Raw genomic sequence first — 20,080 nt, 5'->3', positions numbered from 1 at the left:
GCAGGCAGTGCTTTGCATCAGCAGGAATAGCCTGCGTATTTTTCTTTGGGGGGGTAAGTAGGTGGTAGAATATAACTTATAATGTAGAAATATTATTGTATGGGTAAGAGCTAATATAGAAATGGTATCGTATGATTATGTGCTTGTGGAAATGCTATAGCATGGGCTTGTGCTTTTTGGCAACAGCAAAAACCTCTCTCCTGCTTGGGCTTTGTTGTTGTGCTAATGGCTTAAATCACTGGGGTAAGGGAACTTCTTTATGCAACACAATTAAAAAGCAGTGCAGATTGAAGGCCCAAGTAATGTAGTTGTCAGTGTAAGTGCTAGGGAGATTAATGAACTTGAAGCATGTCAAACATGCGGCTCTGCCGAAGGTTAAGAACCGAATAGCACATCGCTATATTTGTTTTCTTTTTAAATTTTGGCTTGATATTAAGCAGGGCTTGAAATGTTTCCCTTCAGGGTCATATCGGCCTTAGGAATGGGCACAGCTGGTCAAGCTTAGGTGGTTATGGTGGTGGAGCCCTACATTGTGACGTTTTGAGTTCCATCTCTATTTTGGGTGGGGGATTTTTTACTCAGAACTGCCCAAAAAAAGAAAAAAATATTTGCCTTGAGGTAGGTGTATTTGAAATTCATTGGCAGGTTTGGTAAGTTAGGACATGGTGGTGCTTCTATGCTTGCATGCACGTGCTTTTCACACATAGAAGATGCCTTTTTCATTTAGATTTAGTATTTGATTTTGATATGTGGCACTGTTGATCAGATCATGTATAGCTCTCTCTGTCTCTCTCTCTCTCCCTCGCATTTAATGGGTAGGTGGGTATTATTAGCTTTTAATCAGGTTGGTGCGTAATACTGACCTTACATTTTTGGGCTTATGAATTCAAGTGACCCTTTTAATTACTGAATTGAACTTTTGATATTCCTGGGTGAATGCAGGTCGTTAACGCTCTTTGCCATTTTGTGGCCAGTTAGGGCCTTAGAGGGAGCATCACCTTGAAGTGGTACTCTAATTTTAACGGTTTAATTGCTTTTTGTTTGTTGAGACATCAATATCTTGGCCTTTGGTTGTACCTAACCTGGCCCAGGGAATGCTGCTCGATATAGAAAATAGATGGGAGGCACCAAAACATTTGAAATGAATAAGGTAGTAAGTATGTGCCCATAAACCTGGATCAAGGTTGAAAGTATTATATGTACCACTCACAATTGCTATATATATATAGTAATGATCTTACGAGGCTCTCCCACACTTGTGTGTAGGATCTCAAAGGATCATTAAATTTTGAAATGAATAGGGTAGTAAGTATGTGCCCATAAACCTGGATCAAGGTTCAAAATATTATATGTACCATTCACAATTGCTATATATATATATATATATATATATATATATAGTAATGATCTTACGAGACTCTCCCACACTTGTGTGTTTAGGATCCCAAAGGATCATTAAATTTGGTACAGATTTTTAGAAAAGTTATCACATAGATGTGAGATTTGACTTTTTTAGAGATCTGTGACAAATTTAATGGTGATCTTTTAGGGTTATATACACATGGGTGTGGAAGGGTCTCATAAGATCATTACTCATATATATATATATATATATATATATATATATAGGGAAAAGTTCGGTTGCTCTAAACAATCAAACTAGAGCCTACCTCAAAATTTTCACTAGAAGAGGTTGTTTTGGAGCCCAAATATCTTCAAATTGATCATTTCGACATCAAGATACATGGATATGAGAAAAAAAAATAAATTTTACGTTTTGGAAATAGTGCATATTGTAACGTATTTTTGGACCGTCAATTTGTAAGTTTTTCAAGTTCTCATAGATTTGTTCGATCTGCATTATTTTTGAAGTTTTAAAATTTATAATTAAAAATAAATATATATTTTAAGGCTATCATGAAGATTTCCAATATTGAAACCACATTTCTCAACACTATTTGAAAGTGGGCTCTAATTTGATTGTTTAGAGCCTCGACTATATACAAATATCGCACCCATATATATATATATATATACGGATATTCTAAACTTTTTCAAATTACAAAGGTTCAAGATAGAGAGAGTTGTGAATGATGGATTTATTAATTTTGCAGTCTATTTTGTAAAAAAAAGATGTTTTTGTGGGGCCACTTTTGTAAATATTACTACAAGACAAAGGGTACTTTTGTCATCTCCATAAGAGGTAAAATTGAAATTTTAACTAAAAGATAAGGGCATTTTATAAAAAAAGTTCCAGGACACTAATTTTCAAAATGCCATTACATTTTTGTGAAAATTTCAAATTTACCATTGCTTAATAATAAAGTTACCTATTTAAATAATTTTTTAATAAAAAATAATGATTGTTTTGATAAATATATCCATCACAACTCCTTTTAATTTGAACCTTTGTATTTTGAGGAGTTGTTAACTCTAGATAATATATATATATGGAAAAAGCTTGGGTGAACCCACTAGTTCACAGGAAAAAAATGAGCCCAACGGCCCAGATTGAATCTGACAATCACGGATGTCCGGTAGTATTTGAATTTGAATTTTTTTCCTACAAATCCAAATCATTTGAAATTTTAGACGTGTGTTCTTCTCATCAAGCCTCATTTAATAAAAATATAAAAAAAATAATTTACAAAAAGAAAATTAACCAAAATACCCCCGAAACTTTTCGAAAGTATTTTGGTTAATTTATTTCATGTAAAATATTTTTTTGTATGTTTCGAAGATTCACTTATTTTTTATGTACACACGATTCAAATTTTAAATGTTTTGGATCTGTAAAAAAAAATTAAAATTTAAACACTACTGGACATCCGTGCCCATATTCAATCTGGACCGTTAGACTCATTTTTTCATGTGAGCTAGGGTGAGCCCACTAGCTCACATAAAAAAATGATCCAAACGGCCCATTTCTTCTCTATATATATATATATATATTTATATAATAGTGCTATGTGAAAAAACAGAGTTGAAGGAGATAATTGCTTTTTGGATTCGTTGAGAGGGTTACTATTTTTTCTCGTTCTTATATCTGGTGTGGATTGCTTACCCTAACCACAAGATGCCCATAAATAGCTTTGGCATATGCGGAAAGTTTATGCATCCAATCAACATACCTCTCTAATCAAATATTAAATGAATGTATCCCCTCCCTTTCTACTCTCTCGAACATCACACATACATCTATGTACAGTGTCATAGTCATAAAAGTAGGAGGGGTGGCAACGGGGCTGGGCCTAGGCCTAGACCGGCCAGCCTTGGCCCTTGCGCGTCTCATGACCCTACAGGACCGGGCTAAAAAAAAAAAAAAAAAAAAAAAAAAAAAACCAAGAAAAGAGAGGGGAAACCGTGCCAGCACTGGCCCTAGCACGCTCCTAGGCAACAGTTTGTGGCATAGGTCCGAATTTTTTAGGGCCGGGCCAGGTGGTCCATTACCAGCACTGGCCCTAGAACGGCCTGGGCCACAGTTTGTGGCATAGTCCCGAGTTTTAAAGGTCCGGGCCGGCAAGCCCATTGCGAGCCCTGAAGGTAAAGTACCTAAAATCGTTTTCAAACTCCACATTCAACAAGCGTGGCGGCTAGGAAAGGTCTCTCTCCGTCGCTCCCTACCTGACCAACCTCATTGATTATTGAAGTGGTTGGTGCGATAGCGTAGCAAGGGTTGCGAAGAAAAAGCTGCAACGGCAGGTGTGGTACGGTGCTGGGAATATCCTTCACCTTTCACATATAAAATGTTACTTAGACGTAAGAGATGATGTGTGAATTGTAGCGAGAGAGAGAGAGCGAGAGAGGAAATAATAGTAATCGCAGAAGAAGGGAATTGGAATGGGAGAGATGAGGTGGGTGTGGGTGGTGGGGGTCGTGGTGGGGGTGTATGTGGGCATGGATCCCTTTAATCACAGCCTGATTGCAGGCTTTGAGAATGAGATGGAGGTAAAGGAGGTTAAGGTCGGAGAGTGGGGAAAGAGGGTGAGAGCGAGGGACCATGCCAACCGGCTCGTGAAGGCAGAGTTGTTGCATGGTGTGGTTGGGCCTGAAAGCTTAGCCTTCGACGTGGAAGGGAGGGGTCCTTACACTGGCCTGGCTGATGGCCGCATAGTTCGCCTTCATCCACCTCCATTCACTTCCTTCTCCGATTTTGCTGTGACATCCCCCCACTGGTCCGTTGCTCTCTCTTGCAATTTTTTGCTTTATGATCCCATTCCATATATTGTTTATTTTCCTATTTTGTCTTCTCCTTGCTTGACCCCCTCTCTCTCTCTCTCTCTCTCTCTCTCTGTTTGTGTGTATGTATTGATATCCTCTGTATGGTAAAGAATGACTTCTGGACCGGGTGGTCAGGGGTGAGAGCGCACCACCTAAGTTGTTTCAATAGAACTTGGAGGAGGTTGTATTCGAATAATAAAAATTAAAAAAATAAAATTTAGGAATTGTTCTTGGGCTTGAGTGGTTAGTTCACAAGGTTGGAACACTTCCTACCACTGGATAATTAAAAAAAAAAGAAAAAAAAAAGAAAAGAAAGAAAAAGACAAAAGAAAGAAGGAATGAAAGTATGGGAGAGGTGCGCCCCGGGGACAAACTGGTTATTTAACAAGATTTTGTGGGTTCCTTAAGTAAACACTGAACCTCCCATTGTAGCCATTCATTTTTGCTTTTTTATCTCATCCTTGAATTCGGTTGTCTTATGCGCTCCTTATCTTCCCTTCCATTCGAATAAGTGTGGCTTTGAAACGGCCACTGAAAATAATATAACAGTGCAAAAGAAACTTCTAGGTTTTCTTATTGTAATAATTATTCTCGAGTTTCCACCATCTTTGTCTTTTCCAGTTTTTTTAGTTCTTTTAAGTCATGCTAAGGATGTCATAGGCCTAACAGCCCATATTGAAGGTGGGAGATGGTTTTGAAACGTAGATACACATCTCGCCAACAACTGAAAAGCATATAACACTACAAAAAAACTTTTAGATTTTCTTATTGTGATTATTGCTCTTGAGTTTCTATCATCTTTGTCTTTTTCAGGTTTTAGTTCTTTTGAGTCATGCTAAAGATTTCATAAGCTCAATGAAGGTGGGAGATCAAATAAGTATGGCTTTGAAATGGGATATCCTTCTAGCCAACTGAAAGGCATATAACTGTACAAAAGAAACTTTTAGGTTTTCTTATAGTGATTACTATTCTCGTGTTTCCATCATCTTTGTCTTTTCCAGTTTTTAGTTCTTGTGAGTCATGCTAAGGATTTGATAAGCCCAATTGTAAGGTGGGAAGTAAAATAAGTGTGGCTTTGAAACGGGGATTTGGATCTAGCAAACTCAAAAGAATATAACAGTACAAAAGAAACTTTTAGGTTTTCTTATTGTGATTACTATTCTCGAGTTTCCATCATCTTTGTCTTTTCCAGTTTTTAGTTCTTTTGAGTCGGGCTAAGCATTTTATAGCCCAATGTCCCATGTATCTTTCGTAGATTATGATTATATGATCCTGCTGGAGCATATTGTATATTTGCTCCCTTTGGTAAAATCCTAACTAGAATTATTATAGGACCCAGATCTCGGGGGTGTAACCTACTCAATTTAAAGGCCAAATTTAAGCCGAAAAAAAAAAAAATGATACACACACTAAAATTGTACGGAAAACTTTACGCCCTAGGATTGCACACAAATCCAGTTTTGGAATGGAACAAGAACTGGAACCCTCTTTCTTTTGCATTTTAATTTCTTTTTTTCCCTTTACTTTTTAGTTGGGTCAATTATTCTTGAACTCAGGACATACTGGTGTGGCTATCATGCCTGAGCATTAGTCCTGGGCCAAGTCACATCTTGAACCAATTCGCTCCCAAACCACTCTAATTTCTGGCAAAATTGCCCATGTTTTTTTAAACTATTTTTTCCAAATCAGTCCTCATGTTTTCAAATTTGGTGTCTATTATGTTTGGGTGAGGTTTGTATAAGGTTTCCTCTTTGTACCGTAGAAGTAAGGCGCACCTATAAAATTTACTTATAGATATCATTTCGGCTTAGAAAACTTTATGATGGCTTTAAAATCCCTTTTTATATTCAGTTACAACATTTAAAATTTCAAAAATGGTACAGATCAAGCAGATCAAGAAACACTTGAAAACTTTGAAAATAGACAGCTCAGATAACTTGTTACAAAATGTACTATGTTTTAGACTTGGAATTCTTTGTTTTCTTCATGTTCATTCATCACAAGGTTGAGATGATCAATTAGAGGTTCTCTTATGCTTGAATACTTTCCACTATAGAATTTTTGAGGTGCACCTTACTTCAACAGTATAAGGTTGCAACCTTATATAAACTTTTTCTGTTATGTTTTATCGTGATTGGTGAGTGTTCTTTTTCCGTTATGTTTTATCGTGATTGGTGAGTGTGGATTGTGGGGCACATGTGTTTCTTTTGGGATGATGGTGCAAATGTAGTGTAAAGGCATTTGTGGTCGCCTATTGAATTGACTACTTCTATTTGGGCTTTTTTTTTTTTTTTTTCGGGTAGGTTAGGCAAGGATAAACATCGTAACCTGGCCAATGCAATAGATATTCTTTTGGTCCAATTAATCTTTATATATTTTTATTATCAAAATATCTATAATTTAACATTATATAATTTTTCGTTATTCCAACTCATCATAATTTGCATTTTGGTGGGTATTTTGAAATTAAATCAATCTATAAAGGTAAAATATTAAATAGTTTTTCTCTCATAGGTATTTTGATAAATTTTTTTAAAAGAAAAAAAAAGAAAACTAGCACTTAAGTTTACTAGAATGAGCATGCTTTATCTCAAATCCCAAACTAATAATATATACAATGAAAGCATCTCATTCAATCTAAGAACAATTGTTTCATATGCGATCCAGTGGTATAAAGCATCCATCTTAAAGATGGATGCAAATGGGTGGTCCATCTAAAAGCAATTGTAACTAGATTTCTTTTTAATATACTTATTATTTCTAATTTTGTAAATTTTCATATTCATGATCTCCATGTTAAACTAAAAATTAGGATCAAATTATATTTAAAATATATATTTATTGCCAAGCCGGCATTTGTCTAACAGCGGCCTTTGCTTTGTTGAGTGATGGTTGTGGGCAGGAGCAAGGAGAGGTGCAGTGGGGCAAAGAAGGAGGACGAGGAGGTATGTGGGAGGCCATTAGGTCTAAGGTTCCACAATAGGACAGGAGAGTTGTACATAGCTGATGCTTACTATGGCCTCTTGGTGGTCGGCCCCGAGGGCGGCCTAGCGCGCCAAATCTCCACCTTGCCTGACGACGGCATTCCCTTGCGCTTCACCAATGACCTCGATATCAACCCTCAAACCGACATTGTCTACTTCACCGATAGCAGCTCCAAATTCCGGAGGAAAAACTACATGCAGGTGGTGGTGTCTACTGAGGATTCTGGAAGGCTACTCAAATACGATCCTACCACCAAAAAGACCAACGTGCTGCTCAACCATCTTCACTTCCCTAATGGACTGTCCCTTAGCCATGACGCCTCCTTCCTTGTCTTTGCTGAGACCACCAAGGCAATGTGAGTGCGTGACCCACCTCCTCCTATTCATTCGTTGCCAATGGAATTCAAATAAAGGGATTGAAGTGAACGTGTTGCATTTTCAGTGGGTAAGTAAATGATCCATTTCCTTTCCATGTCATGCAGGCTTAGTAGATACTGGTTGGAGGGAGAGAAGGCCGGAAGCAAGGAGGTATTCGTGCGCTTGCCGGGTTTACCCGATAACGTGAGGGCCAACGAGAAGGGAGAATTGTGGGTGGCGATCCACCGGAGATGCAGTTTGCTGATCTATTTCCTTGCAAAGCATGTGAGGTTGAGGAGGTTGTTGCTGAGGTTCCCGGTGCCCCCGTTGTTTCAGAGGTGGTTCATATACAATAACAAGTTCGGGGGAGGAGGCATGGCCGTCAAATATAGCCCTCATGGGGAACTGAAGGAGGTGTTGGAGGACGGGGGAGGAAAGAGGGTCGCCTCCATTAGTGAAGCTCATGAGAGAGATGGGAAGCTGTGGATCGGCTCTGTGCTGTCCACCCATGTTGCTGTGTATCAATTGGAAGACGACCGCACTTCTTCTATTCCTACCCCTATGTAATCATACCATACGCACCTCATATGTAATATTAATCACCGATACATATTTATCATTCAAAAATATTTTGAATAAACTTATTCTCGTAATTGAATAATTTTATTAAATAATTATAATTTCTTTAAAATTATGAAATAAATAAATAATTCAGATATACTATTTGTGATAAAACAAGATTATAGATAGAGTAAAAAATTTTAAATAAAAGAATTTATCTTTAAAATTTAATATTGCATCAAATAATTATAAATTTGATATAATATTGTGAAAATATTTAATTAATTCATATCCATTTGGCATAAATTTTAAAAAAATTAAACAATTCAAATTGCATTAATAAAAGTGATCGAGAATTTAAATTATATAAATAATGGTGAGAGAAAAACTAATATAGGGTATTTCGAATGCCAATAACAAATATAATAGTTCTTTAAAACATGAGGCCTTGCTAATACCTATAAATATATTAGGCTATTAAGGCATGCTTCAAAAGCGTTAGCCTTGTTATATATATATAAAAAATGATATGAACTTATGTACATTGGCCAATACCGAATTTCAAAAGGAAAATTCTTAAATCCTTATACTTATGGTATTAATAATCTTTAATCATTTTTGTTGCAAAATATAATTCTTATTAAATATTAACTAGAGTAATTTGTTTCTTATTAAATAATTCTCATTACTTACTAATATATTCTATTTATATTATCAAATATAATTATCATTCAATAGTATAAAATAGGTCCTTAAGAAAATGCCATTTAAAAATTTTAAATAATGAAAGAAATAAGAAAAAATAAAAATAGTACTATGGTGTGTGCAACTTTTTTTCCAGTTTCATTGTGGATGTCAGAAGTTGCAAAAAGAAAATAAAAAATACAAAAAAAAAAAATGAAAAAGAAAATGTAATTTGTAATATATAACTGACAATAGATAAAAAATTATGTAATATTGTAGATATTACCCAAAATTCTGTTTTCACATTAGATCCATGAATTGTGTCAATGAAATCAGTATTCGAAAATAAAAATCCTAATCTCAAAGTCAGACGTGCAAATGTTATACGCTACTAACTCAATAATATATATTTTTATAATTACCTAAAATCATAGCTTATTTGAATAGTTTGAAATATCGCAAAATGCACATTTACAATTTTTTTTTACAAAAGCACCTTTATTATCCGAATCAATGCAAATGTTATCCATGTTAATACTAATATTTAATGTATAGTACTAACTCAAGAATATAATTTTTTTAATTACCTAATGAATAGTTATACTATAATATTCTTTATTTTTTGGAATTCGATTCAATTATTTCATAAAAAGGGGTGTCTTTACATCCAATAAAATGAGAACCAAAATGATATCTTGTAGAGCTCCAATTTAGGATTTCATTAGATTAGATCAATGGTTTAAAAAACGGATCGATGACCTGGATCGGGCTTCCAAAAAACCGATCCGGATCGGCGAATCAGCGATCCGAATCGAGAATCGGGTGAATCGGTCAGAATAAAGCTTAAAAAAATCCGAAAAAATTATTAAAATTCATTATAAATATTATTTTTTAGGAATTCAATAAGAAATGAGGGTACTCCATAAGAAATTTCATGTTTTTGAATGAATATGCGAATATTGATATGTTCTTTCCCTGCATGAACCGCCATTCAGCATTTAATTTACATCACACAAAAGGATAAACATATAATTATCATGGAATAAGTATATCAACATACATGGACTACAATAAAGCATAAAATTAATAACATATGATCTAAAAATAAAATGATAGACGACGTTATTGTTCTTCTTGGTCACGCTGGTGCCATTGATTGAATTCGTTTAACAATTCATTGATTCGATCTAAAAACGAATCATCGATATTAACAGGCGTCTGACTATTCCCAAATCCCTGAGTGTTAGTGTTTTGATGTGTTTCCAATCTAAAATCCCCGAAGATTGTCCATCCTTCATGCTCACCTGCACTGTCGTGCTCATCCCTACACTGTTGCTGTTGGGACTCGATATATGAATAATATTGCTGGGATAGGGTGGCCTCAGAATCATCATCTCTCTCATTTTTTCTTTGAATAATATGGATTAAAAAAAACAAACAAATTTTCAAAAAAATCGATCATGGATTAAAAAAAAAAAATCACAAATTTTTAAAAAATTCTATCATGGATTACAAAAAAAAATTCGATCATGGATTAAAAAAAAAATCACAAATTTTCAAAAAATTCTATCATGGATTACAAAAAAAAATTCGATCATGGATTAAAAAAAAAAAATCACAAATTTTCAAAAAATTCAATCATGGATTACAAAAAATTTGATCATGGATTACATAAAATTCGATCATGGATTACATAAAATTCGATCATGGATTACAAAAAAAAGATAAAAAAAAAAAACAAAAAATTCAATCGTGGATTACAAAAAAAGAAAAAAATAATTCGATCATGGATTACAAAAAATTCAATCATGGATTACAAAAAACTCTATCATGGGTTACAAAAAAAGCAAAAAACAAAAAATTCGATCATGGATTACAAAAAAAAAAACAAACATTTCGATCATGGATTACAAAAAAAAAACAAACATTTCGATCATGTATTACAAAACATTCGATCATGGATTACAAAAATTCTATCATGGGTTACAAAAAAAAAAAAAGAACAAAAAATTCGATCTTGGATTACAAAAAAAAAAAAACAATTCGATCATGGATTACAAAAAAATCGATCAAGTATTACAAAAAAATATATCATGGATTACAAACAAAAAAAAAAAAAAAAAAAAAAAATTCCGTACGGGACTCGCCGATTCACTGTACGGACTCGCCGATTCCGTACAGTGAATCTGCGAGTCACTGTACAGAATCGTCCGGTTCTCTCTAGAACCAGACGATTCCCGTTTTTTTCGCCGATTTGAGCCGTCCATGGCGATTCCCGAGTCGAACCGGGCGAGTTCGGTTCGCCTCGGCGTTTTTTTAAACACTGGATTAGTTATTTATTTACAAAATGAGACATATCAAAAGAAATGACTGATAATACATAAAAATTTCCACAATATTACGAATATTGCTCAAATCATCTCAAACAACTTGATCTACAGAGCCTCAATAAACAAATCATGTTAGGACTTTTGTAGATCATTCAAAGATCTATAAGAACAAAAAAAAATAACTCAATTTCACATAATATTCTAAAAAAATAAAAATCAATTTCACATAGAAACTATGGAGAACATGATAAAAATGACCGAAATGTAGGCAAAAACAACGAAGAAATGTAAAGAAAACAGAAGATTATTTACCTTGTAGATCATTGAAATATCTACAACAACAAACAAAAACAAATCAATTCCACATAATGTTTTTTTAAAAAAGAAACTCAACTTCACATGAAACTATGGAGAACACGATAAAAAAGACCGAAAATGTAGGCAAAAGTAATAAAAAAATGTATAGAAAATGGAAAATTACTTACCTTGATAGCCTAAAATTATGTTTTCACAGTAGATCAGTTGAGAACATCTCGAGGTACTTGATTTGCAGAGCCTCAATCAATGAATCATACTAGAGATTTTATAGATCATTTAAAGATATATAAAAACAAACAAAAATAAAAATCAATTCTACATAGAATGTAAGGAGAACATGATGAAAATGACCGAAATGTAGACAAAAGCAACGAAAAAATGCAAAGAAAACAGAAGGTTATTTACATTGTAGATCACTGAAAGTTCTACAACAAAAAACGAAAATAACTCAATTCCACATAATGTTAAAAAAAAAAAAAAAAAAAAAAAAAAAAAAAAAAACTCAACTCCACATTGAAACTAAGGAGAACACGATAGAAATGACCGAAAATGTAGGCAACAACAATGAAAAAATGCATAAAATTTAGATAAAATGGCAGATTAGTTACCTTGAAAGCCTAAAATTCTGTTTTCACAGTAGATCCGTTGAGAACATATCAAGGTACTTGATCTGCAGAGCCTCATTCAACGAATCATGCTAGAGCTTCTATAGATCAATTAAATATCTAAAAAAAAAAACAAAAACAAAAATCAATTCCACATAGAAACTAATAACAAAAAACGTTTAGTTTAATTTGACTATTAGAATATCATTGATAGGAGGTTAAGAAAAGGAAACAAAGAGAATGAGATTTACTATAAAATATAGTCAAAGGATTTGAATGCAATGAGATCATTATAGAAAGTATAATTAAATTGAATTAAATGCATTTAAAATAGAAAATAAGAGATGGACTATGAACAATATAGTGATCATGAGGCCTTAGTGGCCATACTCCAACTCTCTCTCTTCAAAATCTCTAACAATGTTGAGATCTCTATCTTGTGCATACTACTCTCTCCCTCACACACACACTCTCTCTCTCTAATTAAGATATAGAAACAATGTGGAGATAATAAAAATAATGTTGAGATATATCTCTCTTGTACTTACTAATACTCTCTTTCTCTCTTTTTCAAAAACTTAGTTATCCATGTCTATAGAGTTAGGACCCATCTTATTTTGAAGACACGTGTCCACCACTTAACTCTGACTTAATAATGTAGTATAAATAAAGGAAAAAGTTTATATAAGGTTTCAACCTTATATAGTACAGGTAAGGTGTATCTAAAAAATGTTGGAAATGTGGCCTCTCAGGCCCCTTTTATCCTGAAAATTTATTTTTTCAATAATAGTACAAAAGCCTTATTGAAGTATATGTGAAATCCTATGTGATTAATATGAGGCAATATCATATACATGGATCTATTTTTTAGCTTGAATAAGATGTATCATTGGAGGAAAAACCCAGTGGTGTGTTTGGATTCCTTGTAAGAATTTGTTTTTATATTATAGATATACAAAATTTATTTAATTTCTAATTATCTTTTACCAAATTGTGGGAACGCTTGGATGACATCTTATTATATGAGTCATTAGTGGACTAATGACAGGTTTATCTCATTACATAGGATTAGCAGTTTGGTGACAACTTGTTAATCATAATCAGTTACACTTAAGGGAATTAAAGCAGGAGTTACACTTGGATCTCAACTTCTATAGACCATGAATGTGAGAGTTACAAAATAAATGTGTTCTCTATAAAAGGAAGTTAAACCCTCCAGAAAAGATAAAAAAAATGATAGAAAAATAGAGATAGAAAGTGAAAGAGATTTACCAAGAGGACTATCAAAGTAGCTTGTCATCGGATGGCTTGATCTATAAGTTTTGGTGTGGATCCTTAAGCCCCTATCTGTGTTTTGAAATCATTAATGGTTTTTAAATGGATCATGTGAGAGTAGAAACGTAGGGGCACAAAATAATGCTTTCCACACGACGCAACAAGGTATACGTGCTTCTCCAGCTCAGTCCGGTTTTGTTTGTTTTTACAACAAGGTATACGTGGTTCTCCAGCTCAGTCCGGTTTTGTTTGTTTTAACCTTTTGTTGAGACAAACTTCACTTTAGTCTAGTCTAGTTGGTTAACTGACCGCAATAAGAGGCTCCATTTTTGACCCTAAACATAATAATAACAAAAAAGTACGTATAAAATTGGGTGGTTTCATTTCCCAGGTCCATGAGCGGAAGTAACCGATGTCACCTTTGGTGAGAAGGTAGTCGGAAATAATCTACTAGACGGAGCTGGAAGTAACCGATGTCACCTTCAGTGAGAAGGTAGTCACAAATAATCTATTAGACCGAGATGAAAGTCTAAAAAAAAATATTCTCACCCAAACTATTGGATTTCACTTGAGAAGAATTGTGTTGTTCCAAAAGGTCAATGGAATGGTGTGGAATAAGCGGGAGAGAAGGGTACGGAAGAGGGAGGGATTGGAAACCAATGGCTGAATAATGTCCGTTGTCAGCCACCTTGAAAAACAGATAAAAACTCACAAGATAAATGCAGGAAGAAAATATTTATACAATGTTGAGGCTCTAAACAATCAAATTAGAGCCGCCTCGTAATTTTTATTAAAAGAGGTTGTTTTGATGCTCAAATATTCCCAAATTAAGCATCTCGAAATCCAAATCAATGGGCATGATGAAATATTGGATTTTAAGTTTTGAAAATCGTGCATCTTGTAACGTACATTTGGACCGTCAATTTTCAAAATTTCATAAATCATATTGACCTATACTATTTTTAAAACTTTAAAATTTATAATTAAAAATTAAATATATTTTAAAGCAGATTTCCAATATTCAAACCACATTTTCCGGTGCGTTTTACTTTCAATATTTGGAGCGTCGGCTCTACACAGACCGTACCCATAAATAAATGAGAAAATGTTATTTTTTATTTATTTAGGCATTTGTATTATTATATGACCACCGCCTTCCACTATCTTGGCCTGTCCTGGCCGTGTGAGTTGGTTGGCTGGGGCTGCGCGCCTGCCTTTCTTATGTACTATTTATTTGTATATATAAGGAGGGTTAAATGTAGGCGACGAAGCACATCCGGCGGTCTATCTCCCCTCCCTAAATACATTTCCTCCTCTTTCTTCTTTCCTTCTTTCTCTGCGCCTTCCTTCCTTCTCTGCGCCTTCCTTCCTTCCTTCCTTCACAGACTTCAATCAATCGTCGGGCACTGCTCTGCTTCTTCTTCTGCTATTTGATTTATATTCGAGGAGGTATGTTTTATTATATTTTAGTTTTTGATCTATCTATACACATGTTATATGCTTCTTCTTCTTCTTCTAGATTATGTATGTTTGTATTTATGCATATCGAGAGGGATTGGTAAATAGATTCTTTATGTATACCTGCTCTTTTCAAATTTATTCATTTTTTAGATTTTGGGTCGGTGGTTTTTTATGTTCGATTTCTAGGGTTTATATTCCAAGGATAGGAGATTCATCCATTCAATCCCATTCCAGTTCAGTGATTTCCAAAACCAAAAAAAGAGAAGGAAATGGCGGGTAGCGGCGTGGTGACTGTTTATGGTAACGGTACCCTCACAGAGGCGAAGAAATCTCACTTCTCTGTCAAGGTGGGTCTTGCCCAGATGCTCAGGGGTGGAGTGATCATGGATGTCGTGAATGCAGAACAGGCACGCATTGCAGAGGAGGCGGGGGCATGTGCCGTCATGGCCCTGGAGCGTGTTCCGGCTGACATACGTGCCGAGGGTGGGGTGGCTCGCATGTCTGACCCGGGGCTCATCAAAGAGATCAAGCAGTCCGTGACTATCCCGGTCATGGCCAAGGCACGCATCGGCCACTTTGTGGAGGCCCAGATCCTTGAGGCCCTTGGCATCGATTATGTGGACGAGAGCGAGGTCCTCACCCCGGCCGATGAGGACCATCACATCAACAAGCATAACTTCCGCATCCCTTTTGTGTGCGGCTGCCGCAACCTGGGGGAGGCCCTCCGCCGTGTCCGCGAGGGGGCTGCCATGATCCGCACCAAGGGGGAAGCTGGCACAGGCAACATCGTTGAGGCCGTCCGCCATGTGAGGTCCGTCATGGGTGACATCAGACTCCTTCAGAACATGGATGATGATGAGGTATTTGCCTTTGCCAAGAAGATCTCAGCTCCCTACGACCTTGTGGTGCAGACCAAGCAGCTAGGGAGGTTGCCTGTGGTGCACTTTGCGGCAGGAGGGGTGGCGACGCCAGCTGATGCAGCGCTTATGATGCAGCTCGGCTGCGATGGGGTGTTTGTGGGGTCAGGGATCTTCAAGAGCGGAGACCCTGCCAAGCGCGCCCGAGCCATTGTGCAGGCTGTCACGCACTACAGCGACCCAGAGATCCTGGCTGAGGTCAGCTCAGGGTTGGGGGAGGCTATGGTGGGCCTTAACCTCAAGGATGACAAGGTGGAGCGATTTGCCATGAGGTCCGAATAATAACAAAACGGGACATTAATAATGAATTGGCCATCTTACAACAAAGACCAGCAAGACCACCACCTTCTTCGCCGTTCCATTTCATAGACAGACAGATGAATGAATCTTTCCCAATTGAGGCAGTAAGGCCGTACCCACCCAACACATTAGAGGACGGCCTGCTTTCTCTCATATAATATTTCTTTCCCGAATTATGGACTTGATTGAAATGTTTGTTAAACTGCTAGCTAGCTAGGAATTCGTGTAATGGGTTGGTTTTCTGATATCTTCTCCTTACTAGTTAAAAGGCTGAAGGCCTAGTTGCTCCAATTTAAAGTTAAGAATGAAGGGGACGTTTTGGGTTGACATTCTTTCTTTTGTCCTGATCTTTGTTGTGTTCTTCCATCTTCTCTCTCTGTGTGTGCCAACATTTTCATATTTCATGTGCCAAATTTTTCGGCTTAATACTTCTGTTTCTTTAGTACAACATTCTTCTGTTTTTTCTAGTCATCACTATTGAATAGTGATGATTATATTATTTCATTCCATGGTTTATTTATTTAAAATTAAAAATTTGACTTGACCATGTATGTTTGAAGATTCCTCTCATGGGCAATGCCAACATGTTAGTTTGGGAGGGAGGATCTGTGGTACAGGAACTTTTGTTTCTCTCCCTCTCTCCCTTTTTTAAAAGTTTGGTTGCTTATTTGTTTGGATTTTGTAAAGAGCGTGACATGCTAGCTTGTTACTACCATGACTTTCTTGCAATATATGCTCGTGGAGAAAGAGAAAATAATTGTGCTCTTTGTGTTTGCTTTATCTTATTATTGTGAAACATTAACTCATGAGTCTTGCATCTCTTGATCATGCTAATCTTAGTGAGATATGGGATTGAACTGATTATGTCTCATCATCATCAGTGCCTTTTCTCAACAATTTGGAGTTGGCTACACGAATCATGGTCCTCCATTATGCTCTATCAAGTGTCATAGACTCAGTGAGGCCATAGGTCCCCATATTTTTTTTCACTAATTTCAACCATGTCTTTTTGGACATTTTTTTAGCCTTCCACTTGAACTAATTCGCACCTCCTAATATGTGCTGTACTAGGTCTGCGTTGCACATGGTCAGTCCACTTAAGTCTACTTTCTCTCATCTTATCGCCTATTGGAGCCACACCTAAGTTATCTTGAATCTATTCATTTTGAATTCTATCTCTTCTTGTCTTGCCACTCATCCATTTTAACATCTCATCTCAGCTACTCATCGTGTGGTATGTTGTTTCTTGATCACCCAACATTTTGTTCCATAAAGCAACATTGGTCTCATTGCTACGTTTTTATGTCTAGAATTCATAAATAAGTATTGTTCAACACGTGGCAGCCTCCATTCTTGCCAATAAACCACATTCTTGCCAATAAACCACTGGCTTATATGATGGAAGTGGTGTTTTTTGAATAAGGGGTGCGTTTGTATAGAGCCTAGGCTCTAAACAATCAAATTAGAGCCTACCTTCAAATAGTGTCGAGAAATGTGGTTTTAATATTGAAAATCTTTGTAATAGCCTTACAATATATTTTCATATTCATTTATAAAGTTTAAAGCTTCAAAAATAGTATAGATCGACAGATCTATGAAAACTTGAAAATCTTGAAAATTGACGGTCCAAAAACGAGTTACAAAATGCACTATTTTCAAAACTTGAAATCCATTTTTTTTTCATGTCCATACATCTTGATGTCGAGATAATCGATTTGAAGATATTTGGGCATCAAAACAACCTCTTCTAGTGAAATTTTTGAGGGAGGCTCAAATTTGATTGTTTAGAGCCTCGGCTCTATATAAACTTTACCCCTGAATAAATTGTGGAGCGGATGCATTGATATATAGACTGGACAAAACTAATTTATGGTTTAACGTGCCCTCTTGTTTTTCTGGTGCCAGCAATTAGAGAAAGCTAGCAGATTAGTCAAGATGAGTGGTTGATAGAATTGATTAACCCAGGTTAATCTGAGTTTTTTTGAAATTATATTAAATCTGGAGGAAGCCAAATGTGAGGTAAAACCTTCCTTGCTTGTAAGGAATTTACTTCGGTGGGGTTCTCCCCTCGATTGGGGACTCTTTTCAGTCCTCAAACCCCCCCACTCATTTCCTTCTCTCTCCATTGGACCATGTCATTTGGTTGCATCCATCTTGCAACTGAATGTAACACTCTCTCTGTGCTTCTTCATTTGGGGATAGTTTAGATACCCATGACTACCTTGGCTTATGCATTGTAGGTCACATTCGTCGTGCATGTTTATGTATCATTCACTCTAGGGGGTTCTAAACCTTAAGTTGGATGGCTGTTTATTCAGCAATGCAGCCCCAGCTGGAGCTGAGTGTAAGCAATGATGCTTTAGAGGAAGTAAAGGAAGTGTTGATGTAAGGCCAGCACTCCCTAGTGCTTGTCCTTTGGGAATTTTTGGGAAAATATACAATCTCTCTGGTAGCATTTGATGCGAAGTACAGTTGTGTGGTCTCTGTTTTTTCTTGTCTTTTGTCTTGCTTTGGCTTTGTGATTGTATGAAGTTCTCATAATATGGTTTGGTGCACTAGTAAGCCTCGTGGTGATTTTGTATGTGCTAGTGTAGATAAAAACCCTTTGGGTAGCAGTCTCCTTGGAGATCTCAATTTGGAATGCACTTCGGTGGCCCTTGGGCAAGAGGCAAAATAGAAATTAAGGAGTTGGGTCTAAGTGCAGTGAATTCTTTGTTCCCTATGAGATTAGCTAGTTGTACCATTCTTGTACAGTAATAAGAATGTTTGTTATGCTGTAATGAGATTGTTACTTTTTACGGGAAAGGGGCTGGGGTCATAGGGGTAGCACCCCATACCCCAGTCACCACGTTGTAGTTTTCATTCCCCCTGACACCACCCACTAACTCCTTCAAAAAACTAACTCCTAAACTATTTAAAAAAAGGTTAAAAAAAAATGACACCACCCACTTACTCTTTCAAAAAACTAACTCCTACACTATTTGAAAAAAATAAAAAAAAAGTGTAGGGGTTTGTCTTCCCCACTGAATTACCCAAAACAGGAGATTGATTCTTTAGGGAGCAGCATACTCAGAAGTCCAGTCTGGATTTAGTGTTTCATTGAGTGATGGTGGAGTATAGAGTTTTTTTTGGTTTTAAAAAAATGAGTTAATGGAGCCAATATGACATTATTTAGATATAAAGCCAATTTTGAGAATTAATTGGATCAGTCTCTATGATTTTACTTTTCTTTAATCTTCAATAAAACTGGATTAATTGTAAGTGTGACCAATCTTGGATTGGATGCCACATCAACTTATTTCTTCCTTGTTATTCGTGGAGCGCACATTTTAATTTAGAGAATTGCATAGTTTTGCCCCTGATGGAGCTCGGCCAGCTCTATTTTCCCTCCAAGTATGTACTTAGTTTGGTTTTGATGTACAACAAAACATGATGCATCATAGCTGGAGGGCCTGTATGCTTGCGTTCAGCTAGTTGGAGATCTCTTGTATACCTCGCCATTTGCTTGTGTTCAGCTTGTTTGGGGGTCTTTGTACCTACCTACCTTGTGGGTTGCTCTGCTTGGCAATGGTGGATGCTGTTTCACGTGTTTAGTCAGTAAAGCCCTTACCTGAATGCTGTGCATCAAATTGCTTGGACATGCACCTCTCATATAAGGTGGTGAGTCTATTTCCTCAACATTTTTTGAGCTAGATCTCTTAGCCTTGAGGTTCCTGTCTAGTCAGGATCTGTGGATTGACACCCCTGTTGAATAGCAGATCAACAGCCAAAGTTTTTCTTAATTTAGTGCTGGAAAATATGTGCCCCTTCTGTGCTTGATTTGCTGTGTAGTAGTTTGGTCCTGAAGGATTTGGGTAGTTTGATAGTCTCCTATCAACATTATCTTGAACTTCTTGCATTTGAATAATCGTGAACTGAGTAAATACGGATGAATTGCCTAGATGACCAAAAGGAATTACTGGTCTCTCATGTGACAATGCAGCATGGCTGCACCAAAACTGGACCTGTGTAATGTTTTCTATGTGGAACTTCTGTGAAAAATGAAATTCTAAAAAGAGCGTGTCATT

The 20,080-nt window shown here is 36.2% G+C and overlaps 2 protein-coding genes across 5 annotated transcripts; both read left to right on the top strand.

The window, feature by feature from the left end:
* The first annotated feature begins 3,572 nt into the window (after positions 1–3,572).
* On the top strand, positions 3,573–8,202 carry LOC18437386 (protein STRICTOSIDINE SYNTHASE-LIKE 3). 2 transcript variants are annotated; one of them, XM_006847598.4, is made up of 3 exons: positions 3,573–4,175; positions 7,124–7,561; positions 7,688–8,202. In XM_006847598.4, the coding sequence occupies exons 1-3, from the start codon at positions 3,841–3,843 to the stop codon at positions 8,127–8,129; spliced, it is 1,215 nt and encodes a 404-aa protein (XP_006847661.2). In that variant the 5' UTR covers positions 3,573–3,840; the 3' UTR covers positions 8,130–8,202. The 2 variants fall into 2 exon arrangements, with proteins under 2 accessions (XP_006847661.2, XP_088712149.1); XM_088856023.1 differs by having other exon boundaries at positions 3,574–4,175; positions 7,124–7,565.
* Positions 8,203–14,602: 6,400 nt separating this feature from the next.
* LOC18437385 (putative pyridoxal 5'-phosphate synthase subunit PDX1) lies at positions 14,603–16,340 on the top strand. Of its 3 annotated transcripts, none has more exons than XM_006847597.4 (2): positions 14,603–14,784; positions 15,031–16,340. In XM_006847597.4, the coding sequence occupies exon 2, from the start codon at positions 15,066–15,068 to the stop codon at positions 15,993–15,995; it is 930 nt and encodes a 309-aa protein (XP_006847660.1). In that variant the 5' UTR covers positions 14,603–14,784; positions 15,031–15,065; the 3' UTR covers positions 15,996–16,340. The 3 variants fall into 3 exon arrangements, with proteins under 3 accessions (XP_006847660.1, XP_011624553.1, XP_088712148.1); XM_011626251.3 differs by having other exon boundaries at positions 14,983–16,340; XM_088856022.1 differs by having other exon boundaries at positions 14,947–16,340.
* Positions 16,341–20,080: the final 3,740 nt, after the last annotated feature.

The sequence above is a fragment of the Amborella trichopoda genome, chromosome 13, assembly GCF_054954075.1.
Source record: "Amborella trichopoda isolate Santa Cruz 75 chromosome 13, AtrichopodaSantaCruz75HAP2 v2.0, whole genome shotgun sequence".
In the NCBI taxonomy this organism is placed as follows: domain Eukaryota; kingdom Viridiplantae; phylum Streptophyta; class Magnoliopsida; order Amborellales; family Amborellaceae; genus Amborella; species Amborella trichopoda.
This window is presented reverse-complemented; position numbering and strand designations above follow the sequence as displayed.